This window comes from Xenopus tropicalis, chromosome 6, assembly GCF_000004195.4.
Source record: "Xenopus tropicalis strain Nigerian chromosome 6, UCB_Xtro_10.0, whole genome shotgun sequence".
In the NCBI taxonomy this organism is placed as follows: Eukaryota; Metazoa; Chordata; class Amphibia; order Anura; family Pipidae; genus Xenopus; species Xenopus tropicalis.
The window spans coordinates 138607897-138635863 of NC_030682.2; the positions used below are offsets into that span (position 1 = coordinate 138607897).

Sequence of the window (27967 nt, forward strand, 5' to 3'; positions counted from 1 at the left end):
ACAGCTAGGCCCCATCAGCCAATGAAAGGACAGAGTTCTGGCTTTTGCTTCCACACTACTTCCTGTTACAGTTAGAGCTGCATCATTTCCTGTCAGCTGATCTCTGAGGGAGCACGGAGACCATCACAAAATGGCTGCTCAAAGGAAAGGATGTAAAAGGACAATATTTACTGATATATATATATATATATATATATATATAGCAGCTTGGCAAGATTCCTTAATAGGGCACATAATATAAACTATCTGTTGGTTAAGTATTCATTCTGGGGGAATAGTTTTCCTTTAATCACCCTGAGCATTTTAAATTCATTTTTAAGGTTTACATATTCTTTTAGGGGCTGAGAAACAAAGCGCCTGGTTCAATGTAATGAGAAAACCATCAATATTTTTCTCTTACCCCTTGATTAAACCATCTTGGGCTTAAAAATTTATATTTTTTTTATATAAAAGGTGATACAACCCCACTTAGCCCTGCGCAAAAGGACAGAACCACTTCCCATACTTGTCATACAGACATCTCAGTGTTGGCAATAAGCAGCGAAACAGAAAGAGTATAACTGAGTGTTGCCATTCACTGGCCCTGATATGTGCAAACCTGTGCTTCTCTGGTTGTAGCTCAACTACAGCAACCAGCACGGGCTCTTGGAGATGCTGGGACTCAGCTTAGCAGCAACTGGAGAGCTGGCAGTTGATCTAAGTGTATTTATTTTATTAAAACATTCCTAAGATTATTTCAGTGCCAAGGGTTATTGGACTGCAAATAACAACATAACAAAAACAGGCAGAGAATAAGGAGATAGTAGTGGAAAGGCCCAGTGTTGTCTCCAAACATCGTACAGATACAGATGAAGTTCCACGGGGTCTCTCTGCTAATGGCTGGAAGACACGCTCAGAGCATGGAGGTATTAATGACTAGAGCTAAGCGTCCAATTGCACCTTAATAATTATTGAAAAGTTCTCATTGTTTACCAAAAACCATGTGGGGACAGAGGGGAGTGATGTCAGGGGGCCCCCTCTTAGTAACTACCTTGGGAAGCCACAGTAGTCTAGATTAGGGTGCAGCTACGCCTTGGAGTGGGTGGGGTTTCGGCAGATCAGAGGTGTGTTTAGGGGTAAGGAAGGGTGTGGGGAGCTGCTATGGCTGGGTGGTGGACCCTTGAGTCATGTATCTGGTGGGCCCTGGGTACCCCAGTCAGACTCTGGTCACATTTACTTAGTTGGCAGGTCCCACTCCCTAGAGGACCCGGCAGGTTGGGAGCCAATGATAGTATGAGATGATACAACCTCTTTATCTTACGTTCCTTTACGCAAATGTTATAAAATATTAATATAAAGGAACATATTACTTTTGGCTACAATGTGCCTTTAAGTCCTTTGCCAGAGAATGTGATCCTTCTGCAAAGAGAATCTAATGTCCCTCTAAGGATTATCATTTGGCCGGATCTGCCCACCGTACTCATAAACTAAGTCAACACAGTGCGTAACCTGAATACAATTTGCCAGAAACCAAATGGGTATAAAGGGGTTAAGGGACTGAGCAGAGAATTTGGCAGTTGATGTATGAAGGCAGAAACAGATTATTATAAAATATGCACATCCTGTGCTTCTATATATAAAGTGCTTTAGAGCAACACACAATGCATTGCCCTTGTTTTATTTTTTTTGCATCTGGTAGTTCTCCCCTTTGAGCTTCCTGATTGGTCGAAACTGAATCCCCCGCACCAAACTCCGATCCAATACTTTTCAGCCTGCAGATCCTATCTATGGATTACTGTATCTTTACAGATGTCTGGTAGATCCAAGCGCCCGTCTCTTCACCCACGGCTCCTTTATTCTCAGGCCACCAAGCCAAGCCTTGTGATCTTAGCGGACAGGAACGAGTGGATGATGAAGACTATCGGCTTTGGGCAACAATGGAGATCCAGTTGCTGTGAAAAAAAATAATATAATTTAGATATATGCTTATATGCAACAAAACCCAGGTAAATATACCAGGACAAATCCCTCCAATGGGCAGGCACTGATTACATGAGGAAAAACAGATGGCACCAAAAGTTCTTTATAAGCCTATTGGTTGTGTGTTAAGCTGGCCATACACGCACCGATATTCATACGATATTCGGTGTGTGTATGGCATGTTGGCGAGTCGACCGATATCGCAGGAGGCTGCTGATATCAGTTGACTCGCCGATCGGCCAGGTTAGAAAATTTTGATCGGGCGCCATAGAAGGCGCCTGACCAAAATCTGCCGTCAGGGCTGAATCGGCAGAAGGAGGTAGAAATCCTATTGTTTCTACCTCCTTATCTGCTGTTTCAGCCCTGACTGTGTGTGGCGGATCTGACGATGTTTCGTGCGAAAACATCGTCAGATCGCCACGTGTATGGCCAGCTTAAAGCTGGCCATACACTATAAGATCTGCTTGAGCAAAACGATCATGTTACAACTGTGCGAATACAAGCTGTCAGAATGAGGACTGCATCAGTGCCTCTATCTGAGGGGAAAATCAAATCTGTTGGGTAGGCTGTTAGGGGGCCCAATAGGCGGACAGATAAGCTGCAGAAACAGTCTAAAGGGGTCGAATCAGCTGCTTAAATCTGCCTGTTAGTAATTCACGGGTCAGGAAAAACTCAACCCGCACCCAACCATAATGGACAAAATGTTGCCATTGTAGGACTGGGACACCAGGAAAAAAACCAGTGGACCCTGGCCCTTGTGGGCCCCGACGGCTCAGACCCGAGCCTTGCCGCGGCCTCTGCAGGGGGGGTCAGCAAGGGGGGGGTGCAGCAGGGGCACCTGCAGGGTCCCTGGGGCGGCAGTCCCGGTGGGCCCTGCACCCCCCACTCCGACCCTGGTATGACCCACACCCAACCCCTACCTGCATCTTTCCACTTTGTACACTACTTCTGTGCGCACTTTGGGTGCAACTGGGAAACTTCAGGAGCATAGGAAGAGTGTAATTCACCAGTCTGACCCACACCCAAACCCAGGATGGTTTCCCAAATTTCAACCCTAATTTGCCTGACCTAAAGGTAAAACCACAGGTTCCTATGGGTTGCAGGTCAACCCGCATATCACTTCCACCTGTATATGGCCGCCTTAAGCCTCTGTTCTTTGTCTTTCGTCCCCATTCAAAATCCCTGCTGCTTTCTGATGTTTATTAAATTTATAATCTAGAAAAAATATAAGACTATAGAATTATAAATATATAGAAAGAAACCCACAGGGCGGGTTACATGTTGTATACATATAATCAGCGTGCCTCGTTCTGCATTAGATGCAACTGAGATAAGTCATGTACAGACCTACGTAATGTATCTGTGGGTTTATCTGTGTTTGCTCTAGTTTATTTCCAAAAGTGTGAGAGCTCAGGAAGTCTGGGTGAGTGTTTCCCAAGCACAGGAAGTTGTTAGACATTCAATGGTTTGACCTGACTTCTGTTTGCCCAAGATAAGCTTGTTTGGTAGATGCTTGAAGGGAACTTGAAAGGCAGATAATTCTGTTTGTACACATAGTCAAGGGGAAATGTATATGATTAGGGCAAAGGCACACGGGGTGAATTTGGGAGCTTTGAGCACCAGTGGCCTGGGGGCAACATGTTGCTCCCCACCCCCTTTGAAGTTGCTCCCAGTGGCCTCAGAGTAGGTGCCATTTTTAATTTTCTGCCTTGGAGGTAAGTTTTGGAAGCACAGAGACAGTTTTACTCCAAGCAGAGTCTCCTGTAAGCTACAAAAAGGGGCTACCAAATCACAGCCCTTATTTGCATCCCCAAAGAACTTTTTCCATGCTTGTGTGGCTCACCAGTAAAAAAGGTTGGGGATCCCTGGCTTAAAGCTTCTAGAACTGTCAACATGCACCCCTGCAAAAGCGTAACAACAGGGGTACACATATTTGGCTCAATCTGCTACAAGGTGCATGGGGCATCCATTGCCCTAGTGGCAAATGCACAAAGGCTCTAAATAGTGGGATTTGCTTTGAAGGTCAACCACACTGTGGGTATAGACTTAGAACAGGTTTGAGGTCAGAAGGGAAACTATCTGATAGGCCAAGGATATTATTATATAAGGAACGCAGTACTTACTAATTCTCCATCTTTGCCCCCAAAGTCTAAATAGAGCATTTTAACTCCATCGTCAGATGACATTTTCAGTTTTTCATAGGGAAACTGTAGCAGGGGTCGGGAATAGGTACCATCCAAGGCTTCGGAGGTCAGTAAGAATCCATGGTCATAGTTTATAACCAAGCGACACTCATTATTCTTGTAAGTGCAAGCTGAAAGGAACAGAAATCATAAAAGCCAATGAATAAGCCCATGTGACAGAATGAATCTCTTATAGGTTGGCAGGGGGGCCTCGCCCAATGAGAAAGCTGTCACTGAATGTAGAATGACGTGATATTTAGAAAGGTGGTGCAGAATTGCCATTTCCTTAGCCTTTTAATCTGCTGATATCTTCATTCAAGTCAGCATTTTTTTAAAGTGTTTATCAATATCTGATCACTTTGACGCCAAACGGTGCTCTATTTCTTGGGGTAACACTAACTTTAAGTCTTTCTAAATATTCCCCGTGCCTTTTCTGCCATGGGGCAAGCTGAAAACTGTGCCCTGATATGGTTGTCTCCTAACCATAATGAAACACTGCAATACAAAACCTTCACCACTGGATGGCACCATGTATGTGTATCAAACTTTAATGCTCATTTACAAACACAAGTGCAAAGCGCTAAAATGGGGTTAAAATGTGCACCTTTAAACGAAGCGGAATCCTGGAATGAATGCCTGCCTTAAGGAGCTGCTATTTCAGAGTTCCCTTTGCCTGTTGTGCCTACACACAGTCAATCTTTGATGAAACACTGATTAATGTATAGTAAGTAACCCCAATCCCACATTAGTAAATCATAGTACACTATATTGTGTTCTGTTGCACTGAAATTCTGGGAAAACAGAGGCTTTTTGTGCCTTGCTGCCTTGTGCCTAGCTATACATAGTGTTTAAAACACTGCTAAAGTATATATAGGCACTTTTCCTAGTTTCATAATCATTCCTGCGCTTTTACCTGTATTCAATTCAATTTAAAGAACACTGACACATTTACTTAGCACTTTACAGAGATTATACATTATTCACATCAGTCCCTGCCCTAGTAGAGCCTACAATCTATGGGCCCCATTACATTTAACTTTCCTGTATGTTTTTGGAGCATGGAAGGAATATAGGCTACCTGGGAGAAACCCTTGCAGACAGGGTTGTTTTAATAAATGAGGCATTTGCCCAGGGCCCACTTGGACTGGGGTCCCATATTCACACCTGCCAGCTTCTATAACGTCTGTCTGACGCATCTCCCACAAAACACAGACGCCCCATATTAATCAGTTAGGACACAACTATTGTAGAATATTTGTTTGCTTTAACATCCTAATAGAACAAATGCCACTATGGGGTCTTTGTAATAAAAATCTGGTATCAGTGATTGCAATTTTTCTAGGCTGGGGTACTGTAACCTTATGCCTACTTCAGTAAGCACAGTCTATTTCCTTCTCTTGTCCATTATATTCATGTTCTTCTACTCAAGGTAAGCCCTATTACAAATTTTTGTGGGGCTGGTGAGGGGGCCTGTCTCTCACAGCTTTGCCCTGAGCCCACTGGCCCCTTGAGCAGCCCTGCATGCAGACACACAAACATTATAGCAGATAGTTCCAAACAGTGGTTTCCAGGGCCCACCGGGGCTGTCACCTAAGGGCCCACCACTATTACCCCCTTCACAAACTCCCCCAACTGTGTGAACTACCCTTTTGCAATTTCTCCCCACCACATACCTCCTCTCTCCTCCCGGGCCTGAAGATCTCAGCTAGCGGGGGGGGGGGGGCCAGACCACAGATCTTAGCCAGCAGGGAGGGAGGCAGCAGCCCTGTGTTGCAAATTCCTGCCTCAGCAGGGTCGTACTAGGGGTGCAGGGCCCACCGGGGCAGGTGCCCCCGCCGGCCGCGTCCCCCACACCCCCTAACCCTCAAAGCAGGTGCTCCCTTTTGAGCCTCCCTAATGCCCTGCAGGGTCCCCCACCTGACGTGAGGTTGAACGCGTCAGGGGAGGAATGGTCGGCCAACCTGTGCCTCACCATGTACCTCCTCTCTCCTCCCATGTTGGCATGTAAGCGGTGTGTTGAGGCCTGCAGACCCTGGCCAGCAGGGTGGGAGAAAGGGATTGGTCCTGGCTTGGCAAGACATTTTAGTGTTGGGTTTTCTCCTGGTGCCCCACCGGCTCAGTCCAACCCTGGTGCCAAACTCAGGACCCCAGCACTGCATGGCAGCAATGCTACACGCTAATTGTGATCTGTGCAAGACTCTGGCTTTACACTTTGGATCATTTAGACTTTGCATCATTTAAATTTGGTAAATATCCTGCAAGAACAAGCACTTTCTATTCTGGTTATATCAGAACACACTTAGAATGTGCTTAATTCATTCAAGCAGGGAGTGGAGTTGTGCCAAGGTGGTACTTACGAGTTGATATCTCTTTCACAAGCTCGGCAGAGTGGTGGCAGCCCTGTACAATAGACCTGGTCCAGAGGGAGAGATCCCTGTTGGTCTCGGCTCTAAAGAAATGGGTCTCAATCCCTTGCTTCGACCCTGTCCGGGTAGCAAATGAGAACTCTGTGCCAGGAAGGGAAGATATTTTCCCAGGGCCGGAATGGACCAGCCTGAAAAGAAGGAACATTTAAGGTAGTACAGCTGTAATAGTGTTGTAGTAAAGACAGCAATAGTAGACACATAGCTGCAGAAAACATCCCATACAGTCCTACATTATCCTTAATGCCAATTTCACATAAGAAATGTAGCTAATAGGTTTGTGTGTGCTGGGTTTACTTGGAAGGGTGGAACTTGATGGACTTTTTTAAACCCTATGTAACGACGATTGCAACCCATAGGGTAAGTTTTCAGTTCAAATCATAGTCTGTGTGGCATGCCCCATAGAAAACAATGGAACTTATTTATTACCTTGCTACAGTTACTTTGAATAGCCCCTTAATGACCACTATACCATCAGAATTGTACTTATTATAGGGGAATAACTATGCTGATATGTCTTACTGTCCCATTGATGCCCTGTTTGGCTGAATCTCCCACAATGCAATGCTATTCTCCATTGGCTGCAAGGCCAGACCCTCTTCTGGTCTCTAGTATTTAGCGAAAAAGGATCTTGTAGTTAGCCTGCCATAGAAACAATGGCATACTGAGACAAGGCTGGAACTGCTAGAAAGTATGCAGGTAAGGTGAATATTATATTTAAGGGCAAGTAGGATATTTCCATTATTTGGTGCCACTGTCCCTTTAATAATTATTAGAAAGGACTGGGACATTAACTGGATCATTGATTAATTTGGAGAACAATAAATAATGAATAAAAACACTTCTGATCATCATCTCTCTAATCCCAGTAACACTAACCTAGTTAATGGACATTACAGAATGAAAAGGGACATTATATGGATCAGTTATTGATTCTGAAAGCAATGAATATTTTATTATAATGTTCCTAGCCATGTCCCCAGAGTGGCCTGATTTAAAAGTTATCGATGGGTAAAGCTGGCCCAGTATTCTCCCACACTTGCACTCATTTGTGCTTTATTATTGTCCTTCTTATTTTAGTTCCATAGACACAAATACGCAGATGAAACCTAGTGTAGGAATCGCCTCTAGTTCTACTGGGAAGCAAGAGAAAAAATAGCCAAGCTAAGATTGAGATTAAATAGAAAAATATTGCAAATAGCTGAAAAATGCTCTATTAAACTCAAATTTGGGCACTAAAGTGACAGCTACACCGTTGCTCAGCTGACGCAGTTGGACCATTACCCTAAAGGCACATAGAGATGTCTCCCATGTGTGACTGCTGGTTTTCACAATGAAAGGAAAAATAAGCAGCTGTCACAGCTGTCATTCTGAGACATGTGGCAGAGCCTGAGTACATGAGATCTACAGTACAAAAGATTGGAAAAATAAGGAGGTGAGTTGATGGCAGATGGTACCCCCATTTTTAACCCTCAATTAAAAGTCATCTCTGGCTTCCAAACCAAAATTTGTTAAAGAGCCCCCACACAACTCAGTGACCCCTAATGTAATCTGTTCCTTCAAAAAGTTTGAATAAATACCATTTTATATGCTGAAATCCAGCCCTGGGGCCAAAAATCGAATCAGAATGGTGGGTATAGGCGCAGTCAGTTTGGGGACCGCATCAACGAGCCAATGTGTTCCCCAATCTGACTGAAAAATCAAACCTGCCTGATGGAGATCTGCCCGATTTCTGGGCAGATATTGGTTGGGCAGGCCGTCGTTTGTGCCCATACATAGGCGGAAAAGCTGCAGAATCGGTCTAAAGGGCCGATATGCAGGAACTACATAACCCACAATGCATTGCACTGTGATGTTCCTTTCCTTGTTGACATCACTCATGTCACATTTTTTTTTTAAATCACAAAGTAGTCAGCCAGATCAGCAGGGGAACAGGGGGCTTAGGGAACTGTTCCAAACCATATTATTACATTAAACATCATGACAATGTTGCATATTTATTAATTGATGTATATTGCAAAGTTTCTTAAAATTATGTTTACTTTTCAACAAGCTTAAGTTGTGTTTGGGTGGAGTTCCTCTTGAACAAATATTTGCCAAGACCCACTATCCAACCAACTGGACCATAGGCTAAATATTAGTGCAACATTTAAAGATAGTCAAAGTGCACTGGCTTTCCAACCTACTAGTGAGATGAGAGAGAAATGAGAGATGGAAGTACCTTGTGGCTATAAGTGGGTAGGCATGTACTGGATTGAGCCAGGCGTCCTTCATGCGAGGCATGGAATCATACATGAGCAGATCCTTCTCTGTCAGGACCATCAGGACCGCTTTCCAGTGCTTCTCATTCTCTCCAAGTACCTAGAGCAAAGCACAGGGCCCATTAGTGGGAGATAACAGAACCGATCAGAACAGGCCAAGCACATGGAGCTGCAACTGGAACCGAAGAGCTAAAAATGTCGGCATGGACACAAAACAGGTTTCAAGTGTTGCCAACTTGCCTCCAAGCCATAGATTCAAAAATAAGCCCCTGCTTTGAGGCCCCTGGGAGCAACATCCAAGGGGTTGGTGAGCAACATGTTGCCCCTTTGCCACTGGTTGGGGATCACTGCTGTAGGCACAGAAAGGGCACCACCATTGCATCCTATCTGTCAGACCCATTGCGTGTTATAGGATGTTTGTGCTGAATCCCCCCTATTTGATAGTCTGCCATTATGTTTCATATAGAAACTCATTGTAACTATACACTACCCTATGGTTTATTGTCTGGAAATATTCTCATTTCCCACTCGGTAAAGGGAAGGAGCTTTTGGTCACCTTGGTTTTCCCCATGTAGAACTTCCCTAAGCCTGGCCCAACACAGATACTGCTAAACATTTACTTTCATTCATAATACAAATAAATTGTACACTTGTATATGACCTTCTTACTTTTTCCAGCTTTCAAATGGTGGGGGTCACTGACCCCGGCAGCCAAAAAAAAACGATTGATCTGCGAGACTACAATTTATTTCTTTTCTTTTCAGGCCCTCGTCTATTCATATTCTAAGTCTCTCTTGCAAGCCACTGCCTGGTTTCTATGGTTGTACCCGAGCAACCAGATAGCTGCTGAAATTCCAAAACCCACACACAATAAGAAATGATGACCAACTGCAAATTGTCTTAGAACAGCACTCTCTGCATCAAAGATAAACAACCCCTTTAGTGTCATTTATTAACAGTACAAACATTTGCTTCTGCCAGGATCGACACCGGGAAAATTCCCGGTGGGTCCCAGCTCTAGTGGGTCCCAGCTCTAGTGGGCCCCGGTGGGCCACTAGAGCCGGGGCCCACCGGGATTTTTCCCTTGCCGGCGCTCATCCTGCCCGACCTTTCCACCCCTGACACGTCAAACTCACACACACTAAGGGGAGGACGTCGGGTGGGGGCCCCTGTGGCGGGGGGGTTAGGGGACGCAGCCGGTAGGGGCCCTGCACCCCCCAGTCCGACCCTGGCTTCTGCTTTAGGTTTATTCAGTCTACTGCATTTATAATATAGAAAGCAAACCTTCAGGTTAATTTTTGGTATTTAGTAAAATGGCCTAATCTTAGCAAAATGTTTTTTAAAGTTTTTGAATTATTTTCTTTTTTCTGCTGTTTCTTTCCAGCTGAATGTGAATGTGGCTCTGGGGCCGAGCCCCAGCTCCCAGCACATCCTGATTGCCGTATGAAATGTAGCTCAGGTCTCAGCCTCCAGTCACACCGGTAATTTCCACTGCGAATAACCACAAAGAGAAACAGCCCAAATCTCCCACACAGCAAGGAAATGAGTGAAGAGACGAGTGTCAAAACTGAATAAATGAGAGGTCTCGGCCTGTCTCGGCGGCACCTCTTCCCATCCAGCTCAGCGACAGATGGACGCTTACACGCCGCGCATCTAATAGGCGACTAATGTTTGTGCGATGAGCCCCAACTTCATTACTCATTTAGGAAACCAATTTTCTCAGTTGAGTTCAGCAGTTTCTTTAGCCACCTAATCCGACAGGGATTCTGTCATCAAAATAATACGGCTTCTATATATAATTATCTGCTAAAGGGAAACTATACCACTAAATATATTTTAAAAAATCACATTATACAGCCCAGATGTTTAAAAAAAAAACAAAAAAAATAACAGTTTTTTTAGCTGTTTCATGAAAAATATACGTTGTAGTACAGGTATGCAACCTGTTATCCAGAATGCTCGGGACCTGGGGTTTTCCGGATAAGGGATCTTTCCGTAATTTAGATCTCCATACCTTAAGTTTCCTAAAAAATCATTTAAATATTAAATAAACCCAATAGGATTGTTTTGCCTGCAATAAGGGGTAATTATATCTTAGTTGGGATCAAGTACAGGTACTGTTTTATTATTACAGAGAAAAGGGAATCATTTAACCATTAAATAAACCCAATAGGGCTGTTCTGCCCCCAATAAGGGGTAATTATATCTTAGTTGGGATCAAGTACAGGTACTGTTTTATTATTACAGAGAAAAGGGAATCATTTAACCATGAAATAAACCCAATAGGGCTGTTCTGCCCCCAATAAGGGGTAATTATATCTTAGTTGGGATCAAGTACAGGTACTGTTTTATTATTACAGAGAAAAGGGAATCATTTAACCATTAAATAAACCCAATAGGGCTGTTCTGCCCCCAATAAGGGGTAATTATATCTTAGTTGGGATCAAGTACAGGTACTGTTTTATTATTACAGAGAAAAGGGAATCATTTAACCATGAAATAAACCCAATAGGGCTGTTCTGCCCCAATAAGGGGTAATTATATCTTAGTTGGGATCAAGTACAGGTACTGTTTTATTATTACAGAGAAAAGGGAATCATTTAACCATGAAATAAACCCAATAGGGCTGTTCTGCCCCAATAAGGGGTAATTATATCTTGGTTGGGATCAAGTACAGGTACTGTTTTATTATTACAAAGAAAAAGGAGATAATTTTCAAAAATTAGAATTATTTGCATATAATGGAGTCTACGGGAGATGGCCTTTCCATAATTTGGAACTTTCTGCATAACGGGTTACGGATAACGGATCCCATACCTGTAGGTGCCATTGGATTATCCCATATAGAAAAACTGTTATTTTAAGTACTAGAGTGAGTACTAGAGTCAGTCCCTCTGGCTAGTATATGGCACAGACCAAGGGAACGCATACATGCTGGGTTTTATCAGCCAATGAAAGGACAGAGTTGTGTCTTGTACTCCCACACTTCTTCCTATTACTGTTCAGGGCTGCATTAATAAAGGGGTAAAAGGGGCATCTGCCCAGTGACCACTGTGCCACAATGTTATTTTTTATTTAATTTTTTTCCTACCTCCCTTCTCCCCTTGCCACCGCCGGAATTACCCTCCGCACCCTGTCTATGTTGACTATCCTGTTCAAATCAAAGATGGCCATGCATTTCACTGGTTAATACTCTAATTATTCACAGTAATTATACCGGCACATCTAGGGTTAATATGCCCATTGTCCGTTTTACTTAGGGATTATATTGGCATGTCTGGGGTTACTATGCTCATTATAGATATTCTGTAGTATTTGACACATCTAGGGTATGTTTTTGGTAAAATGGGTGTGGTATTTAGGGGTGTGGCTAAAAAGTGGGCATGGTCAAACAATATTGCCGCAGAGCCCCCCCCGCACCCCCCAAGGTGCCCCCACCGGCTGCATCCCCGTTGCTTTTGTTTTCTAACTTGTAGATGACAGTTCAGAACTAATTGCTGATTGGTTGGTATGGGCAACATTGCCGGCAGGGTCGGACTGGGGTGTGCAGGGCCCACAAGGGCTACCGCCCTAGGGGCCCTGCACCCCCCAAGGTTCCCCCACTGGCCACGTCCCCGTTGCTTTTGTTTTCTAACTTGTAGCTAGCATTCTGATCTAATTGCTGATTGGTTGGTACAGGCCGCATCCCTCGCTGCTCTCCCCTAACCCCCCGCAGGGACCCCCTTCCAACGTCCTCCCCTGAGCGCGCATAAGTGAAACGCATCAGGGGAGGACACTGGCGGCCAGGGGAGCAGCAACAGGCATCGGGTCTGGGCCGCTGGGGCCCACTGGGTTTTTTCCCAGTGTCACCAGTCTGACCCCGATCACTGGTGATGTTTGCTCCAGTGTTAATAAGTATACCCCTTAGTATGTATAGGGACACACTGAGCCCACCCTTTGCTAAAGTTTAGTGCAACAAGCTGCAAAATATGATGAACGATTATTTCTATAATATCACAACTGTTAAAGCGTGTGTAGAACACACATTCTGCTGTTATCCACTGCTGCTGTCTCTTTAAGCCTTAAAGCTGACAGCAATATCCCTTTTACTCCAGGGGCCACGGGGAAACACCAATAAACTGTAACCGCTTGGGCCGCATTCAGCACAAACAGCAGAGCAGCAGATAAACAGCAGTAATGGCAGGCTGTAGCTGCCGGCTGGATCCATAAATGTTCTGCTTTACCCATTATTTATACCATATTCCAATCTGGCTTTCAAGAAGAAAAAGCCCCTCTGGCTGCATCTCATGTTTCCTAAACATCGGAGGTCCCCTAGCAACGAGGAGAAGCCTCTTAACCAGAGATCTTTATGGAAATAAACATGGACCCATTGCTATTCACAGGCCGCAATCCCAAGTGAGAAAGAATGGGCTTCCATTAAAGCAGATGATATGACAGAATACAGAGTATTCCCGGGGCCAGGGCACATACAGATGGCTTTTCCACATGCGGAATGGGTAACAGGTGTTTCCTTTGGAAAGCTGGCGAGCATCTGGCGGGGAAGGATGGAAACCTACAATTCTTAGTTTTAAGGGAAAGTATCGACTTCTTAAATCATTACAAAGAGGATTCAGTTGCAAGTAGGGCTGCTCCTAATCAGGGTCAGACTGGGGGGTGAAGGGCCCATCGGGGCTCCCGTCCCAGGGGCCACCACCGGCCGTATCCCCTAACCCCCCCACAGGGCCCCCCCTAACCCCCCTCGCAGGGCCCCCCACCCAACGTCCTACCCCGAGCACGTAAATTTAACGCGTCAGGGGAGGAGCGGTCGGGCAGGGGGAGCGCCACAAGGGTTAGGTCTGGGCCGCCGGGGCCCAGTCCGACCCTGCTCCTAATTCCTAATCATCATTTTTGGATGAATGTCAAGCCACTCCTTACCTTCAAAAAAGTCTGAGCAAACACTAAGTGCCACATTTACTAAGCAATTTTAAGAAAAAGTCAATTTTTTTTTTACTTCTAGATATACGAATAGGTTTTTGCCAGTACTCGATTTTTCTGATATTGTTTCTCGAAAAATTGGAGTTTTTAGAAAATAACTGTTGAGTACCATTGAGTCCTATGGAGGTTTAAATAGTAGAGGGATAGAATAGTCAGTGACAGCCATTGATACATTTTTAAGGAGAAGTTAATCCCCTCATTGTTTTCTATTTCACCCAGTTTCAAGGAGAAGTTAACCCCCTCATTGTTTTCTATTTCACCCAGTTTCAAGGAGAAGTTAATCCCCTCATTGTTTTCTATTTCACCCAGCTTCAAGGGGAAGTTAACCCCCTCATTGTTTTCTATTTCACCCAGTTTCAAGGAGAAGTTAACCCCCTCATTGTTTTCTATTTCACCCAGTTTCAAGGAGAAGTTAACCCCCTCATTGTTTTCTATTTCACCCAGCTTCAAGGAGAAGTTAATCCCCTCATTGTTTTCTGTTTCACCCAGTTTCAAGGAGAAGTTAATCCCCTCATTGTTTTCTGTTTCACCCAGTTTCAAGGAGAAGTTAACCCCCTCATTGTTTTCTATTTCACCCAGTTTCAAGGAGAAGTTAACCCCCTCATTGTTTTCTGTTTCACCCAGTTTCAAGGAGAAGTTAATCCCCTCATTGTTTTCTGTTTCACCCAGTTTCAAGGAGAAGTTAATCCCCTCATTGTTTTCTGTTTCACCCAGTTTCAAGGAGAAGTTAACCCCCTCATTGTTTTCTATTTCACCCAGTTTCAAGGAGAAGTTAACCCCCTCATTGTTTTCTATTTCACCCAGTTTCAAGGAGAAGTTAACACCCTCATTGTTTTCTATTTCACCCAGCTTCAAGGAGAAGTTAACCCCCTCATTGTTTTCTGTTTCACCCAGTTTCAAGGAGAAGTTAATCCCCTCATTGTTTTCTGTTTCACCCAGTTTCAAGGAGAAGTTAACCCCCTCATTGTTTTCTATTTCACCCAGTTTCAAGGAGAAGTTAACCCCCTCATTGTTTTCTATTTCACCCAGTTTCAAGGAGAAGTTAACCCCCTCATTGTTTTCTATTTCACCCAGTTTCAAGGAGAAGTTAACCCCCTCATTGTTTTCTATTTCACCCAGTTTCAAGGAGAAGTTAACCCCCTCATTGTTTTCTATTTCACCCAGTTTCAAGGAGAAGTTAACCCCCTCATTGTTTTCTATTTCACCCAGCTTCAAGGAGAAGTTAATCCCCTCATTGTTTTCTGTTTCACCCAGTTTCAAGGAGAAGTTAATCCCCTCATTGTTTTCTGTTTCACCCAGTTTCAAGGAGAAGTTAATCCCCTCATTGTTTTCTATTTCACCCAGCTTCAAGGAGAAGTTAATCCCCTCATTGTTTTCTGTTTCACCCAGTTTCAAGGAGAAGTTAACCCCCTCAATGTTTTCTATTTCACCCAGCTTCAAGGAGAAGTTAATCCCCTCATTGTTTTCTGTTTCACCCAGTTTCAAGGGGAAGGGATGTGTCCTTACGCCCCAAAATATTGACATCTCCTGACTAAACTGACTTCCTATCAGCCCAAACTGATTGCTATTCTTAACTGTTATCTTTCCAGTCATTGATTGGCTGTGGAAAATTCCCATGGCTTGGCCCATATATGCAGTCCAACTACATTACAATGGTAGCCCCCCAGAACTGGCTTGAGGCCTAAAGCTGGCCATACTGGTCTGTTTGATACAGTCTGCAGTATAGGTATGGTAGCCCATCGATCACAACTGAAACTCTTGTAATATGGATATTGTTTCTAGAGGTAGCAGCACAGATCTACGAGAAGACTGAACTAACCTCAAGCCTCATGATCCAAGTTATTGCTATCAGAGCTGCTCCATTAGAATGACCATCAAAATCAGGAATATCTTGTATACAATCCAAATGATACTGCCAAAGACTAAAATCTTATACTCTGTAGGGTGGATATGCCAGTAGCAGCAGCAGGCATGGGCGTCCACAGAAGGGGGCAAGAGGGGGCACTTGCCCCCCCCTGGAAAAGTAGCAAAAAAACAAAAACCTTACTCCGTTTCTGCAGTCCCCTCAAGCCCGTTTTTGCTGTGCTCCGATTGGATCTTTCTTCTTGTGGATTCTCCAATCAGAGCACAGCTTCCTTGACAGACAGTAAAATTGACCAATCAGAGCACACATGCACACAGGGATCGGGAGATTTTGCAAACTGGAAACAGAAATAAAGACTGAAAAGAAGAATCTGCCCCTGTAACTTTACCTAAGAACCAACTCTCAACTTTTGCTGCAGTTTTCATCCCACAGGTACTATACCCAGGTACTATACACAGGTACTATACACAGGTACTATACACAGGCACTATACCCAGGTACTATACACAGGTACTATACACAGGTACTATACACAGGTACTATACACAGGCACTATACACAGGCACTATACACAGGCACTATACACAGGCACTATACCCAGGTACTATACACAGGCACTATACCCAGGTACTATACCCAGGTACTATACACAGGCACTATACCCAGGTACTATACACAGGCACTATACCCAGGTACTATACACAGGTACTATACACAGGCACTATACCCAGGTACTATACACAGGCACTATACACAGGCACTATACACAGGTACTATACACAGGCACTATACCCAGGCACTATACCCAGGCACTATACCCAGGTACTATACACAGGCACTATACACAGGTACTATACCCAGGTACTATACACAGGTACTATACACAGGCACTATACCCAGGCACTATACCCAGGTACTATACACAGGCACTATACCCAGGTACTATACCCAGGTACTATACACAGGCACTATACCCAGGTACTATACACAGGCACTATACCCAGGTACTATACACAGGTACTATACACAGGCACTATACCCAGGTACTATACACAGGCACTATACCCAGGTACTATACACAGGTACTATACACAGGCACTATACACAGGTACTATACACAGGCACTATACCCAGGCACTATACACAGGCACTATACCCAGGTACTATACACAGGTACTATACACAGGCACTATACCCAGGCACTATACACAGGTACTATACCCAGGTGCTATACCCAGGCGCTATACCCAGGCGCTATACCCAGGCACTATACCCAGGCACTATACACAGGCACTATACCCAGGCACTATACCCAGGTACTATACACAGGCACTATACCCAGGCACTATACCCAGGTACTATACCCAGGTACTATACCCAGGTGCTATACCCAGGCGCTATACCCAGGCGCTATACCCAGGCACTATACCCAGGTACTATACACAGGCACTATACCCAGGCACTATACCCAGGCACTATACCCAGGTACTATACACAGGTACTATACCCAGGCACTATACCCAGGTACTATACACAGGTACTATACCCAGGCACTATACCCAGGTACTATACACAGGCACTATACCCAGGCACTATACCCAGGTACTATACACAGGCACTATACACAGGTACTATACCCAGGCACTATACACAGGTACTATACCCAGGCACTATACCCAGGCACTATACCCAGGTACTATACCCAGGCACTATACCCAGGTACTATACACAGGCACTATACCCAGGCACTATACCCAGGTACTATACCCAGGCACTATACCCAGGCACTATACCCAGGTACTATACCCAGGCACTATACACAGGCACTATACCCAGGTACTATACCCAGGCACTATACACAGGTACTATACACAGGCACTATACCCAGGCACTATACCCAGGTACTATACACAGGCACTATACCCAGGCACTATACACAGGCACTATACCCAGGCACTATACACAGGTACTATACCCAGGCACTATACACAGGCACTATACCCAGGTACTATACCCAGGCACTATACCCAGGCACTATACCCAGGCACTATACCCAGGCACTATACCCAGGTACTATACCCAGGCACTATACCCAGGCACTATACCCAGGCACTATACCCAGGTACTATACACAGGCACTATACACAGGCACTATACACAGGCACTATACCCAGGCACTATACACAGGTACTATACACAGGCACTATACCCAGGCACTATACCCAGGCACTATACCCAGGTACTATACCCAGGTACTATACCCAGGCACTATACACAGGCACTATACACAGGCACTATACCCAGGCACTATACACAGGCACTATACACAGGCACTATACCCAGGCACTATACCCAGGTACTATACACAGGCACTATACACAGGCACTATACACAGGCACTATACCCAGGTACTATACCCAGGCACTATACCCAGGTACTATACAGTTCTAAAGAATCACTAGCTGACATTAAATTGTTTTTTGCCTGACCTGACATCTATAATAATTTATAATCTATCCCCTACCCTAACAGATGGAGGGTAAGTTAACTCTTTCCCTCTGAAAAAGCTCATTGTGTGTTTATATATGTGTTGTTGTTTTTTGCACTTACTATTTTTTTTTTTTTTTGTCATTGTTTTGTTCATTTCTAGTAAGTTACAGTGGGGCCAATGTTGTGTATCAGTGCCAGTGTTATAGTGCCAGGGCCTGAATATCTGCCCTCAGTACCCACTGCTTCTCACTGTATATAATGTGCTGGGTTTGTAAATACGGACTGCGTCTCACTGTATATAATGGGGAGTCAGTACCCACTGCCTTTCTTGCTATAAAACTAACATAAACACATCTAAAGGGGTGGTTCACTTTTAAGTTAACCTTTAGTATGTTATAAAATGGCCTATTCCTAGCAACTTTGCAATTGGTCTTCCTAATTAATTTTTTTGAATAATTTGCCTTTCTCTTCTGCCTCTATACAGATTTCAAATGGGGGCCAAAAATATTGCTCTGTGAGGCTACAATTTTATTATTATTATAATTTTGTATTACTTATTTTTCCAAGTAGGCCCCTTAACTATTCATATTCCCATCTCTAGTTTAAATCACTACCTGGTTGCTAGGGTAAATAAGACCCTAGCAACCAGATAGCTGCTGAAATACCAAATGGAGAGCTGCTGAACAAAAAGCTAAATAACTGAAAAACCATTAAAAATAAAAGTGAATTCGAATGCGAACTACCCCTTTAAGCTAACTGATCACAAACACAAATGTTTGCAGATCCCCTAACAGAAGTGCGCGTATGAATACTTTTACTACTAATACTAAACATTTTAGGGTAAAAAAAAAAAGCACCCCCACCCGCACTTTTGTACAGTATCCCTGGGAGTCAGTGGGAACGGCAAGAGGTAGTTGGGAGGTTAAATTTTTACGTCAGCAGTGAATCCACTAAGTGTCACATTAGCTGTAGGTCAGTCTGTGTATGGGCCATCTTTAGCCTCCCCTAGTATCATCCTGCAAAAAAAAATAAAATATATATATATATTTATCTGTTGCAGGATGATGCTAGCTTACTTGCCCCCCCTTGGAAAATTTTCTGCGGACGCCCATGGCAGCAGGTAGCAAGACAAAATATAGCTGACTCCCCATTATTTAGCCACAGTTAAAAACAAGTTGTCCTTTATATTTAAGAGGTAAAATAGACTAACTGGCAGGTCGCTCCTTGTTTCAATGTCATCTTTGTTCCTGCGTATTCTAAATAAATCCCTGTGTCGAATGTGCAAATGGCTTCCTGTGTTAGGGTTTGCTTATGAATTACTGTGTGTGAAAAATGTCAAAAATATAAACACATTTAGAGCAGCTGGATAAGTGCACTTTAAGCGTTAAGGGCCATTTAAGGTGAAAACTAGGATTTTCTACTGTGTTTATGGTAAAGACCAAAAGCAAAAAACTTCTAAAGCTTCCACAGGGAGGTATTCCAAACTCTGGTTTCCTCGTTACCCAATAATAAGGATGTGACTGTAATTAGCCCATATATTGTGCTTAGAAATAAGCAGGCCATGAACTGTCTTCCATTCTCTATATATTCACTGTTCTCCCTTTCTACACGTGTATGGAACAGTGTATGGAACAGGTGCCAGGAGCACCCTAGGGTCCTGTCTGGGCTCTACTGGTCTACAGCTGTTAAAAAATCAGGACTGATCGAAAGAGATTGAAAAGCTGCTGTAAAAGTCATTTTTATACGTATAAAACACAATAAAAATGAGGACTGACCTGCTTATAAAGGGAGAGTTGGGAGTTTGGCACAATAGCAATCCCAAAGCAGATATGGAAGGTTTTTGCTTTTTTGCTGGCACACAGTAGACAACAGTTGGATATATGACTGCATACCAAATTGCCACTTTACTGGAAAACTCAAAATTTACCAACATTTAATAAAAATGATTTCCCTCAGATGGAGGGGGCCCCTGCAGATGACATCCAGATGTGCAGCCCAGTACTACCCCCTATGCACTGGGCAGCCTCACCATTGCGTGGCACTCTCTAATTGCTTAAGTCATTGACAAATATTGATGACTGTAGCAAACACCCCAGCTGTACCAGTGCAGGAATGGCTGCCCCCGGGGCTACACTGCGGGGTATTTATATAAACTGTAGTAGGGTTTCTGTAGCAAACACCCCAGCTGTACCAGTGCAGGAATGGCTGCCCCCGGGGCTACACAGCGGGGTATTTATATAAACTATAGTAGGGTTTCTGTAGCAAACACCCCAGCTGTACCAGCGCAGGAATGGCTGCCCCCGGGGCTACACAGCGGGGTATTTATATAAACTATAGTAGGGTTTCTGTAGCAAACACCCCAGCTGTACCAGTGCAGGAATGGCTGCCCCCGGGGCTACACAGCGGGGTATTTATATAAACTATAGTAGGGTTTCTGTAGCAAACACCCCAGCTGTACCAGTGCAGGAATGGCTGCCCCCGGGGCTACACAGCGGGGTATTTATATAAACTATAGTAGGGTTTCTGTAGCAAACACCCCAGCTGTACCTGTGCAGGAATGGCTGCCCCGGGGCTACACAGCGGGGTATTTATATAAACTATAGTAGGGTTTCTGTAGCAAACACCCCAGTTGTACCAGTGCAGGAATGGCTGCCCCCGGGGCTACACAGCGGGGTATTTATATAAACTATAGTAGGGTTTCTGTAGCAAACACCCCAGCTGTGCCAGTGCAGGAATGGCTGCCCCCGGGGCTACACAGCGGGGTATTTATATAAACTATAGTAGGGTTTCTGTAGCAAACACCCCAGCTGTACCAGTGCAGGAATGGCTGCCCCCGGGGCTACACAGCGGGGTATTTATATAAACTATAGTAGGGTTTCTGTAGCAAACACCCCAGCTGTACCAGTGCAGGAATGGCTGCCCCCGGGGCTACACAGGGGGGTATTTATATAAACTATAGTAGGGTTTCTGTAGCAAACACCCCAGCTGTACCAGTGCAGGAATGGCTGCCCCCGGGGCTACACAGCGGGGTATTTATATAAACTATAGTAGGGTTTCTGTAGCAAACACCCCAGCTGTACCAGTGCAGGAATGGCTGCCCCCGGGGCTACACAGCGGGGTATTTATATAAACTATAGTAGGGTTTCTGTAGCAAACACCCCAGCTGAACCAGTGCAGGAATGGCTGCCCCCGGGGCTACACAGCGGGGTATTTATATAAACTATAGTAGGGTTTCTGTAGCAAACACCCCAGCTGTACCAGTGCAGGAATGGCTGCCCCCGGGGCTACACAGCGGGGTATTTATATAAACTATAGTAGGGTTTCTGTAGCAAACACCCCAGCTGTACCAGTGCAGGAATGGCTGCCCCCGGGGCTACACAGCGGGGTATTTATATAAACTATAGTAGGGTTTCTGTAGCAAACACCCCAGCTGTACCTGTGCAGGAATGGCTGCCCCGGGGCTACACAGCGGGGTATTTATATAAACTATAGTAGGGTTTCTGTAGCAAACACCCCAGTTGTACCAGTGCAGGAATGGCTGCCCCCGGGGCTACACAGCGGGGTATTTATATAAACTATAGTAGGGTTTCTGTAGCAAACACCCCAGCTGTGCCAGTGCAGGAATGGCTGCCCCCGGGGCTACACAGCGGGGTATTTATATAAACTATAGTAGGGTTTCTGTAGCAAACACCCCAGCTGTACCAGTGCAGGAATGGCTGCCCCCGGGGCTACACAGCGGGGTATTTATATAAACTATAGTAGGGTTTCTGTAGCAAACACCCCAGCTGTACCAGTGCAGGAATGGCTGCCCCCGGGGCTACACAGGGGGGTATTTATATAAACTATAGTAGGGTTTCTGTAGCAAACACCCCAGCTGTACCAGTGCAGGAATGGCTGCCCCCGGGGCTACACAGCGGGGTATTTATATAAACTATAGTAGGGTTTCTGTAGCAAACACCCCAGCTGTACCAGTGCAGGAATGGCTGCCCCCGGGGCTACACAGCGGGGGTATTTATATAAACTATAGTAGGGTTTCTGTAGCAAACACCCCAGCTGAACCAGTGCAGGAATGGCTGCCCCCGGGGCTACACAGCGGGGTATTTATATAAACTATAGTAGGGTTTCTGTAGCAAACACCCCAGCTGTACCAGTGCAGGAATGGCTGCCCCCGGGGCTACACAGCGGGGTATTTATATAAACTATAGTAGGGTTTCTGTAGCAAACACCCCAGCTGTACCAGTGCAGGAATGGCTGCCCCCGGGGCTACACAGCGGGGTATTTATATAAACTATAGTAGGGTTTCTGTAGCAAACACCCCAGCTGTACCAGTGCAGGAACGGCTGCCCCCGGGGCTACACAGCAGGGTATTTATATAAACTATAGTAGGGTTTCTGTAGCAAACACCCCAGCTCTACCAGTGCAGGAATGGCTGCCCCCAGGGTTACACAGCGGGGTATTTATATAAACTATAGTAGGGTTTCTGTAGCAATGAAAGGATTACATTAGAATTCTTGCCATTGAGCTGCATTGTGTGACCCCCCCCCCCCCCAGCATAAGGCAGGCATACTTGCCTATCAATCCAGTTCCAGGTAAAGACAGAGAGTTGCCAACCTTCCCCAGTTATAAGGGAATGTGCATAATTTCAGACTAGGAATGATAGACTGGGGAACCTCCTGCTATTGTTTAACTGCAACTCTTACAACTTCCTGACAGTGAGGTTAGGAGTTTGACAGCTGCAAAGGAATCTCTAATACAAACACTGAAAAACTCAGGTGTTAGGCCCAAAGGGGCCCTGTCCAAGTTTGGGGACCCTGAACAGGTGCCATGTTCTAAACTTTGCCCTGAATCATTTCCAGGAAATGTTGGCACACACTCCTAAAATGGGCAAGAGAAGACAACTCTATAGAAGGGTGAAGACAATTGGCCTGATATTAAGTGGAACAGAATTAGTTTGAGGCCAATGCAGGGCAGTGTGTACAGGATTGACCCTGACTATGCAGTTTAGCCCATGTACTAAACTATCTGCCTCCCTATCTGCACTATTTACACTGAAATGATATTCATCCTTATAGTTAGAGCAAAGAATTGCAAGGGAAGCAGTGTCTCATTAGCTAGTGCTCTACAGCCCCAATTATATCTGTAGCAGGAGAATATACTGTATTCCATTCAATAAAGATACATTGTGTAGATAACATTAAGGTTACTAACTATTTCAGGCCTTTCACATTTACCAAGTCTGTTCTAGAAGAGCATCTACCGTTCTAGAGTCAGGGAGGAATTATCTACTCCTTCAGATGTAGGGGGACCCAACACAAATGCCACCTCTGCCCATGCTAAGCCTAAATGGACTGCCCCATGTTCCACAGCACTTGTCCTTCTCAATGGACTTTTGGCCCTGCTCAGATACTCCCAGAACCACAAATGAAACTCTTATATTCTGGCTGCTGTAACAAGAAATAATTTTCTGGGAAAAAAGTAAAACGCTGACAAACGACAAAGGGATAATTAATCCTGAGCCTATTTAATTACTGAGCAAAACAGAAACTTTCCCACAAATAACAAAAGAGCGAGTTCCCCTCTGAGCTCACATCTATCCAGGCAGCCTAATCTGCATTGTTTTACCTCTCCTCACTGTGCCGCACAACTAATCAGTCAGCAAAATCACTTTATATTAATTGCCGTTTTTATCTTATTTACTGTTCCCTTTGTTCATTTAATATGGTGGTGATTTTCAGTGTCGGAGAATGGAGGTTGTAAAATTTAAGCTTCCAATGATGATATATATTTATAGAAAAGGTTTTCTTGGGGAACCCAAAACATAAATTATCCTGTATTTGTGTATGTGTGCCATAAGCTGTACAAGTGCCCATGTATAGGAAAGTTTATTTTAAAATAAACTATTAGTATAGCGTGCACCAGAAGGAATTCTGGGAAGGAAGTCTAGGATCAACCAGCGCTGCCTACTCTTTCCATGTAGTGGGTATATTAGATGACATTTTACATTTTTGTGTTCCATATGAAATGAAAAGGATAATGTCATACACATACAATATGGTGTCCATAGGCAACGAAGATGCCAAAACTATCCCCCAGTGGCTCACATCCTGCGCTGGGGTATTTGTTGGAAAGCCCTGACCAGCAGTCTGGTCCCCCTGCGGTTGTGGGTTCTGCTGCATGGTAGTTACACCATTATTGTACTTTCATTATCTTGCCCTACTGTCACCATCTTGCCCTACTATCGCCGTCCTACCCTGCTACACTTACTAGAGCAATATCTGTAAAATGACAGTGCTGTCAGGGTAATTACTTTCCACAATCCCAGCTGGAGTAAACATTTGCTCTAAAATGTAAATTGTCCAAACTGTGTTATCGCTTCCTTAATAGCAGCAGTGTAGTTTAATAAGCCAGCGAGCCAACTGAAGGGGTATTTATATAAACAGCTAGATAAAAAGTGAGATTAGTGCTATAAAACATGACTTACTGCTTTTTACACAGAGATCAATGCCAAAAGAAAGAGAATATAAATGTCAAGCAATTAATAATATCAATCGTTCACATAATATAAGCTGAAAGTAAATGTTACAGAGAAGAGGCATCTATTTATAGCTGAAGGCATATAGAAACACTGATTTTATTTTCTATTCTTCTAATCTTCTCCCACCCCCAGCCCAGCAATACCTATGGGTTTGGCCAAGTCCTGGACCACAATTGGTTAAATGTACATGCTGTAGTACCCCAGGATTACCATACCCCCAAGCCCTACATAAGAGAGGAATGGGTGCTATGGGAATAGGATATTAATGATTCTGGAGGCCAACATCCATTTTTTATATACTGGGACAGTTACCCAGTACATTATTAGATCAGTGACAACAAAGTGCCACTCTGGAGCAGGCTGGGGCCCTTACAAATTTACAAATTTCTTGGATGGTCACAACAGGCCTCTGTGTGGACATCCCTGCGCCCAATGATACTGAAATTATTCCAGTCATTCCAGTCAACAGGCAAATTAAAGTTTTATCCATAAACATGACATCATAAGACACAATGGGCCCGATTCACTAAAGTGCGATAAAACGTGCGCTATTTATAGCGTCTTAATTTTCGCAACTTTTCGCACGATTCACTATAAGCATACTTGCTTAGGTTATGGAGATCCAAATTACAGAAAGCCCCCTCATCCAGAAAGCCCCAGTCCTGAGCATTCTGGATAACGGGTCCCATACCTGTAATGTATATTGGTTTACAGTACTTTAATGACCCTAAGGCTTATGACCCACAGGGAGATTTAACTGCATGCGACTAATCTCCCTGTGGGCAAGGTTTTCCCAGGGGGACACTGGAAAAAAACCCAGAGGGCCCCGTCAACCCAGGCAAGAAACCTGGGCATTCCCCCCAGCCACAAATGTATGGAACGTGCTGTGCGGGAGTGTGGTGTCCGCAAGTAAATGAATGCAACATGCGCGCAGGGGGCTGTTACAGCTGGTAGCTTGCAGAGGAGTTTGTGACTGGGGTGGGGGGCCCTGGGGTGGCAGCCCTGGACTCCCCAGTCCGAAACTTGTTGTGGACCATCACGCTTACAACCAGACAACCAGGCAACTGTTTACATTAGGAGGAATTCTCAACAGCCTGAATAGAAAGACAAGCAAGAAAACAGCATAACATTAAAAATATAGCTGCATAATAGATCAACTTTTTGGTTGCTGGAGGTCAATGTCCATAGCAACCCAGTTGCTAAAATGACTTCCATCTCCAGCTGCTGAGAGTTTAAAGTCAACTGTTCCATTTACATTAATGTACTCACTATTTATAAACACAGCGTTTATTGCCATTAGGCCTTTGAATATCTGTATTACTGGGATATTAGGGTTACACTGCTTGTGCAATCACATATAAATAAACTCTACAGAGCGGCTGTAAACACAAGTTTCTTTCCCAAAATAATAATAAAAAAAACCCCTGAATCTTCAGCCCTGGATCGGCCACAATATCTGCGTTACCAAAAGATTCCTCTTCAAAGCAAATATTTACTCAGCATAATTTGCTTTTATGGGAAATCAAAAAAAAAAAAACTGTAAATAATGAGGACAAATGTATTATTTTCTTTCTATTTCTGGTTTGTGCCTTTGAACATGATACGATTAAGAAAATAAAGGGATGTAACGAATGCCCCGATGCCACAAAGCGCTTTTGGCCCCTAAACAGACAGAAGTGTGTTTCCTCCTCTGAGAAAACATCCTGCGAGTGTTTAGTCTGCGAGCGAAGGAGACGGATCCATCCCTGGCAATGTGCGCTCAGAACCCTACAGCCTCAACATATATTCTAATCCGGTATTTCATTAAAGGACAAATAAACCTTAAATAGAATATTTAGGGGATGGTTTAACATTTACACTATTTTTTAAAATGTAATTTTTTTTTCTAATGCAGAATATAATAAATATAATACTAGAAAGGTACATTTCCTGAAGAAAATGTGAGTGGTGCTTGCCGTGGCAAAACTCGTGCCCCAATATTACAATGTTTCCTTCAGTTTTGTTAATTGCCCCCTGCTTGGGCAATTATCCTCCCACCCCCATAGAAAAGTCATTGCACCCCATTCCCGAATAAGCCGCACGGTTTGACACCTCATTCATTTGTCTATGACAAACGGTGGTTAATTGCCCCCTGCTGGGGCAATTAACATCCCACCCCTCACAAAAGTCATAGCACCCCATTCCCGAATAAACCGCACGGTTTGACAACTCATTCATGCGTCTACGACAAATGGTGCGGGAGTCAAAGTTGCTCTCAATGTTAAGTCTATGGGCGGGTAATTGCCCCCTGCTGGGGCAATTAACCGCCCACCCCTCAGAAAAGTTATAGCACCCCATTCCCGAATAAGCCGCATGGTTTGACACCTCATTCATGGGTCTACGACAAACGGTGCGGGACTCAGTCAAAGTTGGTCTCAATGTTAAGTCTATGGGCGGATAATTGCCCCCTGCTGAGGCAATTAACCGCCCACCCCTCAGAAAAGTCATAGCACCCCATTCCCGAATAAGCCACACAGTTTGAAACCTCATTCATGGGTCTACGACAAACTAGTTATTTGCCAAAATCCCCATTATAAGTCAATGGGGCAAATCTGGGGACCTCTCTTGCCCCGGGGGTAAAACTTATACCCTTGTGCGGGGTATCTTCTGACACAGGTTGCAAATCTCTTCAAAAAGTCATAGCACCCCATTCCCGAATAAGCCGCATGATTTGACACCTCACTCATGGGTCTACGACAAACGGTGCGGGACTAGTTACGTACCGAACTTTGTACGGAAGAAGAAGAAGAAGAATAAGCCTGTGAGATAATAGTAGTGATGCTTTGGTTCGCAAGCACCACTAATAATAAATAATAATATAATATAATAAAAGTTTGCCCAGGTGTAGTAACCCATAGCAACCAATCAGCAGAATTTGCTAGTCACTTGTTTAAAAGCATACATCGTATTGGTTGCTATAGGTTACTGCTACTGGGTAATCTTAGTGCCTTTTTTTTACATATGCGGGGGTAAAGTCTATTTCACTGGGGGGGGGGGTGCCAAAATATTGGGCAACCCCCCCCCCAATGAAATAGACCACTCCTGTTAGGAGAAAAATGCACCATAATTAAAAAAAAAAAAACAACCACCGCCAAAGATGTGCCTTGTAAATCCAGTGGCTGAGCGGGGCGGGGGTGAGGGGAATCCTTAGCACTGGAGACGTCACTCACACTCATAAAGATCCAGAATGGAAAGGTAAGTATTGCAAAATAAAAGCAATAAAAACAGCCTCACAGTAA

General features: G+C 44.3%; 1 protein-coding gene across 1 annotated transcript in view; it reads right to left on the reverse strand.

Moving 5' to 3' along the window:
• Nucleotides 1-893: 893 nt before the first annotated feature.
• sntb1 (syntrophin, beta 1 (dystrophin-associated protein A1, 59kDa, basic component 1)) overlaps nucleotides 894-27967 on the reverse strand; it is a 116145-nt gene continuing 89071 nt past the window's right edge. Inside the window, exons 4-7 of the mRNA XM_012965176.3 lie at nucleotides 8787-8926; nucleotides 6500-6696; nucleotides 4083-4273; nucleotides 894-1931 (exon numbers count right to left, since the gene is read on the reverse strand). Coding sequence (XP_012820630.1) covers nucleotides 1839-1931; nucleotides 4083-4273; nucleotides 6500-6696; nucleotides 8787-8926 — 621 coding nt within the window. The 3' untranslated portion in view covers nucleotides 894-1838. The remainder of the gene's footprint in view (nucleotides 1932-4082; nucleotides 4274-6499; nucleotides 6697-8786; nucleotides 8927-27967) is intronic.